We start from the raw sequence: 11,673 nt of genomic DNA, 5'->3' as shown, positions 1-11,673 counted from the left end.
CCCGCAATCCGCGGCTCCTGTCCTGCTTCCGTGGATCACGAGCCCCCAATAGCTCCGGGCCCCTAGGCTTCAGCCTACTAAGCCTAATGGATAATCCATGCCTGCCCTGAGCCCAATTGTCAAAGGTTTGCTCCGCATGATGGCTCTGGCTTCTTCTGGGCCTGGAACCCAGGCGGCCATCCTTTCCATCCAGCCTGAGGAGTGAGAAATGGCTGCCCAGAATCTTTTTGCACAGCCTGTGGGACAAATGTAATCCAGGGAGGAGGGGGTTATTCCTCATCCTTAATGAGTGGGCCCTTTGCTGGCTAGGCAGAGGTGTTGAGGTTGCCTCCCCAAACCTCTCTAGGGGAGGGGCTTGACCTATTACGTTCACACCTCCTGCACCAGGTCCAACCAGGTAACCCTGGGATGGATTCCTTGGATTGCCAATAGGGTGGTCCTGCAGAGAGGGGATTCTCATCTGAGGAGGAGGATGACTCATCTGTGGATCCATTGCTTTTGGAGTCTGATGGACTTGCCTGCAGCAGTGACGTCTGAGTGGTGAAGATCGGCGCCTTCCCTTCTCTTTTGGTGTTGACGCTTCGGTTGCAACAGGTGCGGACACAGCAGCAAGCATGACTGCAGAAGAACCTCTTGCACAATAGGTGCTTGGGATTGCTGACTGGGCGTGCATAGCCCCATTGCCTCACACATCCCCATTAGCACATTCCAAACAGTGGCATTATCAGGTGCATTGGAGGGTGTTGTAGCAGGACACTTAGTGGTGGCGGCTACAGGCCTAGCCCTCCTCCCCCAATAGCTGCCTTATGAGTGGGGGGTGGGATCGGGTTTACGAGCTGCTGTTGCACATTTCCTGGGTGTTTAATTCCTACTTTGGCTCAGTCTTCTCCCAAACATGGGTCTTTGACCCTCCCGGGAAACATGAAGTAGAAGGGGCAGGATTGGAGCTTGAGATTGATAGACAAATGGTCAAGGAATACCTAATCACTTTGAACGAGTCCAGATCTCCAGGGCCCGATAAACTGCATCCTAGAGTATTAAAGGAATTGGCCAAAGAACTCTCAGAACCGCTCTCTATTATCTTTGCAAAATCATGGAGGACCGGTGAAGTGCCAGATGACTGGAGGAGAGCTAACGTTGTCCCTATCTTCAAAAAGGGCAAACAGGAGGAACTGGGGAACTACAGACCAGTCAGCCTAACATCAATCCCTGGAAAAACTCTGGAGCAGATTATCAAGCAGTCAATCTGTAAGCACCTTGAAAGCAATGCAGTGATTACTAAGAGCCAACATGGATTTATGAAGAACAAATCCTGCCAAACTAATTTCATCTCATTTTTTGATCGCGTAACCTCCCTTGTAGACTGTGGGAATGCTGTGGACATAATATAGCTCGACTTCAGCAAAGCTTGTGACAAAGTGCCCCATAATATTCTGATTAGAAAGCTAGCTAAATGTGGGCTGGATGGAACAACTATCAGGTGGATCCATAGTTGGCTCCAGAATCGTACTCAAAGAGTGCTTATCAATGGTTCCTTCTCAAATTGGGTGGAAGTAACAAGTGGGGTACCACAGGCCTTGGTCCTGGGCCCAGTGCTCTTCAACATTTTTGTTAACGACTTGGATGAGGAGGTACAGAGCATGCTTATCAAATTTGCACATGATACAAAATTGGGGGGCATAGCTAATATGGAAGACAGAAACAAAATTCAAAGGGACCTTGATAGGCTGGAACATTGGGCTGAAAACAACAGAATGAAATTCAACAGGGATAAATGCAAAGTTCTACATTTAAGAAAAAGAAACCAAATGCACAGTTATAAGATGTGAGAAGAATCTTGCAATTTTCATTGATCACAAACTGCATATGAGCCAACAGTGTGATGTGGCTGCAAAAAAGGCAAATGCTATATTAGGTTGCATTAACAGAAGTATAGTTTCCAAATTGCGTGAAGTATTAGTTCCCCTCTATTCAGCACTGGTTAGGCTTCATCTTGAATACTGCATCCAGTTCTGGTCTCCGCACTTCAAAAAGGGTGCAGACAAACTTGAACAGGTTCAGAGGAGGGCAACAAGGATGATCAGGGGACTGGAAACAAAGTCCTATGGGAAGAGACTGAAAGAACAGCCATCTGTCGAGAATGCTTTGATTTGGATTCCTGCATTGAGCAGGGGGTTGGACTTGATGGCCTTATAGGCCCTTTCCAACTCTACTATTCTATGATTCTATTCTATGATTCATACTTTCAAGATTTTCCATATGGCTGAAAAGGGCTCTTCCTCTATCCTCTCCTAGACGTCCGTCTGAAAGCTGGCTCGAAGACAAAGAGGCCGGCCAGAAGAGGGATGAGGCCTTAAATAAGCTTTCCTGACTTGCCCCTTTCTTGGCCCTCGTGAGGCCTCACGAGATTTTGGGGAGCCTTACGAGAACCACCATGTGCAGGAGAGCACTCATTGCCAGCAGGGATGTGCCCAGCCCTACAAATGGCATCCCATGCCTACCTCTGGGGGACTGGCACTTCTTTCAGAGAGTGATTGCTCACAGTATGTGTGCTTATTCTTTTCTTCCCGTGGCTTCCCCTGACCACACAGGTTTTGCAGGTTTTTGCATTGCTTCAAAAGGCTGGCAGCCAGAAGCAGCTGTGGGCAACGATGGCCTTAGCTCCCTGAGAACTCTGCGTTTCCAGACATGCAAAGAAAGTAAGAGAGAGAGAGACAGAGAATGTTCCATTTCACAGAAGTCAACGTGTGTTCTTTTAAATGCATCAAGAACAGGAGGGCAGAGTCCTGGTGCTGTTGCTGCCAACCATTGCCTGTGCAATTCTGCTGATGAAGTTCAAAGGTCTGTCTCCTTGAACTTTCTTCCATGTTATCCCGGCATGTTTTATTCATACACGAGTGAATAAAACAAATGATAAACACAAGATGAGGCAGATTTTTTTTGGATACAGTTTATTATGCATAGATCAGACGGTAAAATGATGAATATAAGATGCTATAGACATTTTAAAGCCCTAACACTGAAGTAGGCTGCAAATATCTGAATGTCCGCCTCCTTCCCTACAGACCCTCCTGGGTGTTAAGATTGGCAGAAGGGGCCCTATTGGTACTTCCGCCTCCGACGGAAATTTGTGGGGTTGCAGCCTGGGAGAGGGCATTCTCTATAGCAGCCCCTAAGCTATGGGATTTCCCCACACTCAGAGAGAAGTGCATCTGACACCTTCATTATGTAGTTTCCATCAGATGCTGACGACACTCCTCTTTCCCCTGGCCTTTGACACCTGATATATATTGTAGAGCCCACCCTACTCTTGTGACTGTAATAAAATCGTATTTTTAAATTGTTGTAACTTGGCTTGCCAGGTTCAGGGCCTGAGACTGATCCTGTGTCTTTAGGAGAAGAGAAAGTCAGCCAAGTGCAGGTGTTCTTGCAACACCGTAATGGGAAAAACCACAAGGTGGAATTCTCCCTTCCCCCTGCACAACTTTTAAAGATACAGAAGATCTCGTGGAGGTTGGGCCTGGCAACCAAGAGGTTTTCTGTATCTTTAAAAGTTGTGCAGGGGGAAGGGAGAATTTCACCTTGTGGTTTTTCTCATTACAGTGTTGCAAGAACACCTGAACTTGGCTGACTTTCTCTTCTCCTAAAGATACAGGATCAGTCTCAAGCCCTGAGCCTGGCAATCCTACTTGTAACCCACCCTGGTGCCTCATGATAAAGGGTGGGTAAGAAATCTACTACATACCAACGTTTTTGACCATTTCAGATGTCAAGGGGGAGAAACAGTAAAAGAGCATGTCTGTATTTGTGTGTGCTTGCTTGTTTATTTATTTATTTATTAAATTTATTAGTCGCCCATCTGGCTGGTTGTCCAGCCACTCTGGGCGACGTACAAGATAAAAAACAATACATTAAAACGTTAAAATTTAAAACCATAACAGTAAAAACCTAACCCACTCCAAAAGCCTGCCTGAAGAGCCAGGTCTTCAAGGCCCGGCGGAAGCTCATCATAGAAGGGGCATGGCGGAGATCATTTGGGAGAGAGTTCCACAGGGTGGGGGCCACTATTGAAAAAGCCCTCTCTCTAGTCCTCACCAGTCTAGCTGTTTTAACCGGTGGGATCGAGAGAAGGTCTTCTGAGGCTGATCTTGTTGAGTGGCATCCCTGACGATGCTGGAGGCGCTCCTTCAGATAGACTGGGCTAAAACCGTGTAGGGTTTTAAATGTCAAAACCAACACCTTGAATTGGGCCCAGTAAACAACCGGTAGCCAGTGCAACTCCTTCAGCACTGGAGTGATGTGATCTTGCCGGCGGCTGCCTTTAATCAGACGAGCCGCCGCATTCTGTACCAGTTGCAGCTTCCAGACCGTTTTCAAGGGTAACCCCACGTAGAGCGCATTACAGTAGTCTAGGCGAGAGGTGACCAGGGCATGTACCACCGGTGGGAGCAGATGGTTGGGAAGGTAGGGGCGCAGCCTCCATATCAGATGGAGTTGATACAGCGCTGCCCGGCTCACAGCCGAGACTTGAGCCTCCATGGACAGCTGGGAGTCAAGAATGACCCCCAGGCTGCGGACCTGGTCTTCCAGGGACAATCGTACCCCATTGAGCACCAGGTCCACATCCCCCAGCCTTCCCTTGTCTCCCACAAACAGTACCTCGGTTTTGTCAGGGTTCAGCTTCAGCTTATTCCTTCCCATCCCATTGTTGTTGTTTTTTTTTGGGGGGGGGGTTCTGGAAGAAATTTCCTGCAAGCTGTGTATCTGCTATGCTCTGTGCTATGCAGTGGGTAAGAGCAAAATATTCAAATGTCTGTTTAGAATTCCAAAGTTAGGACAATCCATGTTGCTGCCCAGTAGTGTAGTGGCAAATTCAGAAGTGCAGGGTCCCTTCATGTTAGCTACAGCCATGCCCCCTCCTTTTTTGCATCTGGGTTGAGAATGAGATCATTGTTAGTACCTTCTCCCACAGCAACAGACATCCCTAGGGGCCAATAAGCATGAAAGGGGAGAGTGTTAGCTATTGAGAAGGGTCTTCTCAATGGCTGACTCGCCTCCTTTCACTCTGATTGGCTCCAATCAGCAGGAAAGGACAAGGAAGCATGTTAGGAGACACTTCTCAGTGGCTACCTCATTCCCCTTTCAAGCTGATTGGCTCATAGGATGCTAGGGACCTAGAGACCCTGCTGGTACCCTGCTTCCAAAAAAGTAAGAGGTCTTAGAACCCCTGAGACCCTGGACGACTACACCCCTCTTGCTGCCAAGTGATCATGCAGGGGTCCTCCTGGAGCAGAAGGGGTGGGAGGGACAGAGGGTGTCTGGTTCTCAGCTCTGGGCTTTAGAGGAGCTCCACCCCCACTGTCCTTCGGAACAAACCACCTCCGCTGGGGTGACATTCCTCAGTCAAGGCCTTATACATTTGTAGCCCCTGTCAGATTTTCTCACCTGAAATAGCTCTGGGTCTCAGCACCCCAGAGGGTGATGCTCAGGGGGGCACATAAAAGAGAACAGGGAAGAGGCATCCTTTAGTGCTGTAGGAGGAAAGCACAACCTTTGAAGAGTTTTAACACCAGCACAGCACCTCAACGGCTGGCCTTTCATCTTTTTAAAAAATCTGAAATGAAGGGAATTAAACATAACTCTCTACTGAAATTAGAAGGACGTAAGCACATGTTTACATCCCTCTCTTTGAACTGATGATGAGGATGACAAATAGCATTAATTAGCATTTGTTGAATGTCACTTCATGTATTTCACTTCCCAATCTCAGCAATCCTTACAATACCCCTATAAGGTAACTCTAATGTTACAATTCCCAAATTGCCGATTGGGTGGAGGGCCAGACAGATATTGGCTTGCCTAAAGCCACTTAGCTGAGGTGAGATTTGAAGAGCTCAGACTCTTTGACATTGTGCCATTTAATCTTATAACCAGGATTAAACGTGTTTTACCAGGTGGAAGAGGTGCAGAGGAAAGCATATTTGTGGGAAACGTGTTAAGCAACCCCTGCCCACCACTTCTTCCCTGCAAATCTCTGCCCCCTTTGCTTTGCAGTTCAGCAGAAGGAGGCCTGAGCTTGGTGCCTTAGATAAGTAACCTGGAAGCTAGGAAGAGAGCATGTGACCTGGTGCCAGTGGGTGGCCAGGTTGGGCACTGGCCAAGGGCCCCTGCAGTCCGGAAAGGCCCCTCCTTAGGCTAGGAGTGTGCAGCTCCTGCTCTGAGGTCTGCACTGGCATCGGGTCATTGGTTGATTTATGGCCAATGACCCAACGCTGCTGCGGATTGCAGAGCAGAAGCTGTACCCTCCCAGGCAACATCCCTCCCCCAGTGCAGGCTTAAATAGGCCTGTCCCACCTACCTCCCGCATTGCTGTGTCGGTGCACACTTGGCTGCCATCACCCAAGATAGCGACAGGGGCATGCCTGAGGGGCCCATGGCCCCGCCACCAGGTTGGGTGACGGCAGACGTGTGCGCGCATTGATGCCAAAGGTAAGTGAGGTGGGCCTACTTAAGCCCACTCCACCTGCATCAGGAGGGGGTGTCGGTGCCCAAGGGCCCAGTCATACCTGGTCCAGGCCCTGCCTCTACACGTGAAAGTGGAGCAATATTCTCTTCTAACATTTATCAGTAGAACTGCCTAAGGCTGTTTACACAAGTACACCATACATTTAAAGCACATGACTGCACTTTATTAAGGGTGCTGGGAATTGCAGCTCTGTGAGGGGTGAGCTACAGTTCCCAGGATTCTTTGAGAGAAGCCATGTGCTTTAAATGTATGGTGTACATGCAGCCTAAATGTTAAAGAAATGAACAAAAAGTTAGAAGCCCCCAATCATCACTTCATTCCACAACAATGGCAATATAAAATGTGTAAGCTGAAAGGCTCATACCACACCTTACAGTGCAAACATCACTCTCTCCCACTGTTTTTCTCTGCATACAGAAACATACAACTGATTACTTTTTAAACTTAGTTTCTCCACAAAGATATTCTGACTTGAAAACACACAGGACACAGGTGGCTCTCCCTGCCCGCCCCTTCAGTGGAGTAGTCTATACCTAACCTGGATATCATGGGTGGGCTGCATCACGCCAAACCCATAGCGGCTCTGGTCTATTGGAGGGACTTCGTCGTCCTTGTTCACCAGCTCCATCTCATAGTATGTGAGCACTAGGAAGACAAAGAGCTTAATCTCATTGACAGCAAAGTAACGTCCGGGGCACATGGACGTCCCCGCACCCCAAGGCATGGTGAAGTATTTCACCTTTTCACCATTCTTATAGAATTCTTTTTTCATGCCATCTAGGCTGAGGAACCTGTCATATTTGAAAGCATGGGGATCAGGGTGGATTTCTGGATCCAGATGTGCTGACAAATAGGGGAAAACTCCAACTCTGTCCCCTTTGCGCAGAGCATATTCTGTTCCGTCGTTCATCTTGATTTCCATATCCTCCATCACAGCCCTGATCAGCAGAGGTGCTGATGCCATTCTCAAAGTCTCTTTCACAGCGCTATCCAAGACAGGGGCTTTCTCTAACATCTCCTTGGTAACATTAAGTGCTGCACTGCCCGCCTTCACTTCCTGACCAGATTCTTTCAACGTTCTGTCCACTTCTTTTCTCACCTCATCCATTGCCTTGGGATTTTTCATCAGGTGCGCAAGAATCCAAAAGGAGGCTGGGCCGGTGTTACCCTGAGCTGCCCAGAGGAGCAGAAACATGAAGCGATCCCGCATGTTTTCAGGCATCCCGGTCTCCGCTAGCTGCTGTTGCTGGTCAGTTACCCAAGTACTGATGTTGTCCTTCTCAGATACGTGCTTCACAGACATGATGTTCCAGAAATGTCTCTTCAGAGACTCGGCTTCTTTTCCCTCTGCATGAGACAGCATGGAAAAAGCTAAACGTGGGAAGAGTTTGTCGTATTTGCGGAAGTCTACAAATACACCTTCAGTTTCAGTCAGGTCACACCTTCCAGCACTCTCTTTGTCCTTTTCAGCTTTACTTGGTCCATTTCCAAACAAAGCTAGATATCCAGCCCTGAAGACCATGTTGTAGCTAAAGTGGAACAATCCATCTTGTTGCCAGGACTTCCGTCCTTCTGCTGAGCCCAAGCTATGAGGCATCACCTTATGCAAACTGTCCAACATGGCCTGGGTCATCAGCACTAGACCATTCCCCTTGAGGTGTTTTGTGCTCGACGTCTCTACTATCTTATGCGTCTCTTCCGAAGGGTGAAACCCAAACACTTGAACCACAAGTTCTGATGCATATGCAGTGAAATTCAGTTTGTTTCTTGCTGCCTTCACTATAGCTCCAAAAGAGAGTGGGTCCATCACAAAGGTGAAATAGTGTCCTCCAAGCAATACTGTGAAAATATCCCCATGCTTCTTGCGCATTGTTTGCAAGAAGTCTAAGCTATTGTTCCTGAACTGTATCCCATGTCCTATCCATGGAATGAGCCCTTTATCTAAAGGAGGCTCTTTGGATCTCCTCTTGCGGAACGCCCCCACCAGATAGAGCCCCCCCAATATGCATGCTAGGACAGCACACAGGACTGGCACCCAGAAAGCCATCTCTCTCTGTGACAGAAAAGCACCACAAGTCAGCGTATGAAGAACAAGTTCTTATAACAAGCTGCTTATCTAATCAGATAATGCATGAAAGTGGAGCCAGCAAGAAGAGATAGCTGAGGTTAGCTCTTGTGAAAGGTTAATTTGTTTCCACTGAAAGAGCCTCCAGTATGCCTTATGTAAACACATACCAGGTTCATGACAGAAAACCATGAGAAATAATTAACAGTGGTGGGAGGAGGGAGGACGAAAGTGTGTTTTCAATTCTAGCTGTGGTTCATAACTTTTTAAATAGGGGCCCTGTCTCTCTCCAGCTACAAAAGCAGCAACTGCTGAAGGGGCCAAAGACCATCTACCTGTGTGAGTTTCTGCAAGACCTGCTCCCTGCATTTCTGGCTAATTTCCACCTGGCCTGGAAGGGTGGGGCCCTGTCTCTCTCCAGCTACAAAAACAGCAACTGCTGAAGGGGCCAGAGACCATCTACCTGTGTGAGTTTCTGCAAGACCTGCTCCCTGCATTTCTGGCTGATTTCCACCTGACCTGGAAGGGTGGGGCCCTGTCTCTCTCCAGCTACAAAAACAGCAATTGCTGAAGGGGCCAGAGACCATCTACCTGTGTGAGTTTCTGCAAGACCTGCTCACTGCATTTCTGGCTAATTTTCACCTGGCCTGGAAGGGTGGGGCCCTGTCTCTCTCCAGCTACAAAAACAGCAACTGCTGAAGGGGCCAGAGACCATCTACCTGTGTGAGTTTCTGCAAGACCTGCTCCCTGCATTTCTGGCTAATTTCCACCTGGCCTGGAAGGGTGGGGCCCTGTCTCTCTCCAGCTACAAAAACAGCAACTGCTGAAGGGGCCAGAGACCATCTACCTGTGAGTTTCTGCAAGACCTGCTCCCTGCATTTCTGGTTAATTTCCACCTGGCCTGGAAGGGTGGGGCCCTGTCTCTCTCCAGCTACAAAAACAGCAACTGCTGAAGGGGCCAGAGATCGTGTGTGTGTGTGTGTGCATGTGCGCGTGAACCTGCTGCTCGGGATGTCTATAGACTACTGGGGTTAGTTGTTTTTGGGGTCAAGATTTAATTTTGGAGATTCATTTTTGCTGTTATTTGGACTACAGCATATTTTTGTTAGACACTGTTGTGAAGTGTGTGGGGATTGCTTAATTGTATATTTATTGAGATGTTTTCATTAGTTTGTTGTTTATTATTATTGTTTGGCTACTTATATACTGTGTATATTTATATTTCTTTGTTGTATTATTTCTCTGTTGTACACCGCCCAGAGAGCTATGCTAGTCGGGCGGTATAGAAATTTAACAAAAAAAAATAAAAATACAAAATTAGAGTAAAATGCTTTTAAATTAGGGTTACCAGTTGTCCAGTTTTCGGCCAGATACTCTGGCTTTTGGGGGTCCTCTCTGGGTTTCCGGGTGACTCAGGTGTCTCTGGACTTTCAGCTTTCATACTAAAAAAAATTGAGTTTCTAGGTGGTCTGGTTCTCGAGATATACACCAAAACGTCAACTGCCCCACACACACATACACAACTTACGTGAGATGATCTCTTTGCTGGCTGCTCTAGCCCCGCCCTTTCAGGTTGTAGCCAGTAAGTGAAGTCAGGGTTGTGATCGATGTCTGGGCCTCCAGGCAGTCTTTAGACTCCATTGCAAAGTTAGAAAATGATTGTTTTTTCCTGTGAAAGTACTGTTAGATCCAAACCCAACACGCAAGCTGTCCTGTTACCCCAGCTCACTTGTTACACCCCGGGAGAGTGCGGAGCTGAGTAAAAATGAACCCACTATCAGAGATCAAACAACACAAAACAAAGCCTTTGCAAAGGGGACCCAATACTTACAAGCCAAAGCAGGTGAGCATGGGAACCTCGTTTATTGATAGATGGGGGTTTATATAGGTTTACCCCGAAGTTTACAGTATCATGTTCACGTCATAAAACATAAAGAAACAATTGCTAACTGCCCTAGCTTTAGGACGTATGTGAGAAACACAAAAGGGGTACAGGAGAAGAACAAAGTGGAAACATTGCACAGTCAACTTGTCTACATATTTCACATGTCCTTGAGATAAGCACTATGCAGGAACGGACAAAGGCGCATGGGAAGAGGAGGTTCAATTGCAACCGGGCGCCCTCTAACTTAAACACAGACATGGTATTATTTCGTCTTGCATATCAAAAGGGAGGGATACAACTCGAGAGCTATGAGGGACAATAAAGCAGCCTTTGACATTTCTGTGTGAAACATTTTGACAGTAATAAGCAAAGCCATAAGCATATATACGGTATGAAATGCATAGTAGGGGAGTCTCCAGCGTAATCCGGCTTTTATTATGTGAGCCACTGGAATGTCGGTAAGGGTCAGGTCACAAGGAAATAAATCTACATTTTATACCGAAAGTCAGATAAATGCCACTCTGGTTCTATTTCTCATGAAGCCTAAGCTGGTTTAGGTAAGACCAGTGAACTATAGTTTTATTAACACAGGGGTTTCAATTTGAACACAACAATCCCCCCTTTCAGCCCTGAGAGACTAGTTAGTCTCTCAGGTAGCTGCATCACCTTGTTTGGATTGCCAAGCCGGTCTCAAAGCCAATTCCATGTAAGTTGGCTGTGGTTTTTTGAAAGGGGACATTGTGAGTCGGTTCAGGAGAACTACAGTTCTAATTTGCCCTTGTTCGTTGGTGAGATCCGAAAAGGCAATGGCCGAATCATTCATAAAACGCTCAAAAGCTTGAGACAATTCTATGAGCTCCTGGTATGTTTTGGCTGCGCCATACTGTGGAAAGAAACCTCTCAGCACTGCCTCCCCTGCGCTTCTTTTGTTACGGCGACGCAGAGTAGGCAATGTGGAGGAAACCCGGAGTCCTGGAACTACTCTTCCCAAAGTACAGGTCCAGGAGCCCGTTACTGGTAATTTCCTTACCGCTGAGTGCCCACAAAGCCACCAGAGTCCAGCTGGGGTTTGATGATCCACTAGATCTGTAAGGAAAGGTACTAAATGGTGGTCCGCAAAAGTCAGGTGTAGCAAATGCTGCCAAATAGAAAGCCACGTTAAACCCGCTGCTTTTCGTGTTTCATTTATAAAAGACC

General features: G+C 47.4%; 1 protein-coding gene across 1 annotated transcript; it reads right to left on the bottom strand.

Moving 5' to 3' along the window:
- Positions 1 to 2,934: 2,934 nt before the first annotated feature.
- On the bottom strand, positions 2,935 to 8,641 carry LOC133365309 (7-alpha-hydroxycholest-4-en-3-one 12-alpha-hydroxylase-like). Its single transcript, XM_061586998.1, has one exon. It carries the CDS (start codon positions 8,571 to 8,573, stop codon positions 7,041 to 7,043), a length of 1,533 nt encoding a protein of 510 aa, XP_061442982.1. The 5' UTR covers positions 8,574 to 8,641; the 3' UTR covers positions 2,935 to 7,040.
- Positions 8,642 to 11,673: the final 3,032 nt, after the last annotated feature.

Source organism: Rhineura floridana, chromosome 10 (genome assembly GCF_030035675.1).
Source record: "Rhineura floridana isolate rRhiFlo1 chromosome 10, rRhiFlo1.hap2, whole genome shotgun sequence".
In the NCBI taxonomy this organism is placed as follows: Eukaryota; Metazoa; Chordata; class Lepidosauria; order Squamata; family Rhineuridae; genus Rhineura; species Rhineura floridana.
The sequence above is the reverse complement of the archived record's forward strand: the minus strand, read 5'-3'. Positions and strand labels throughout refer to the sequence as shown.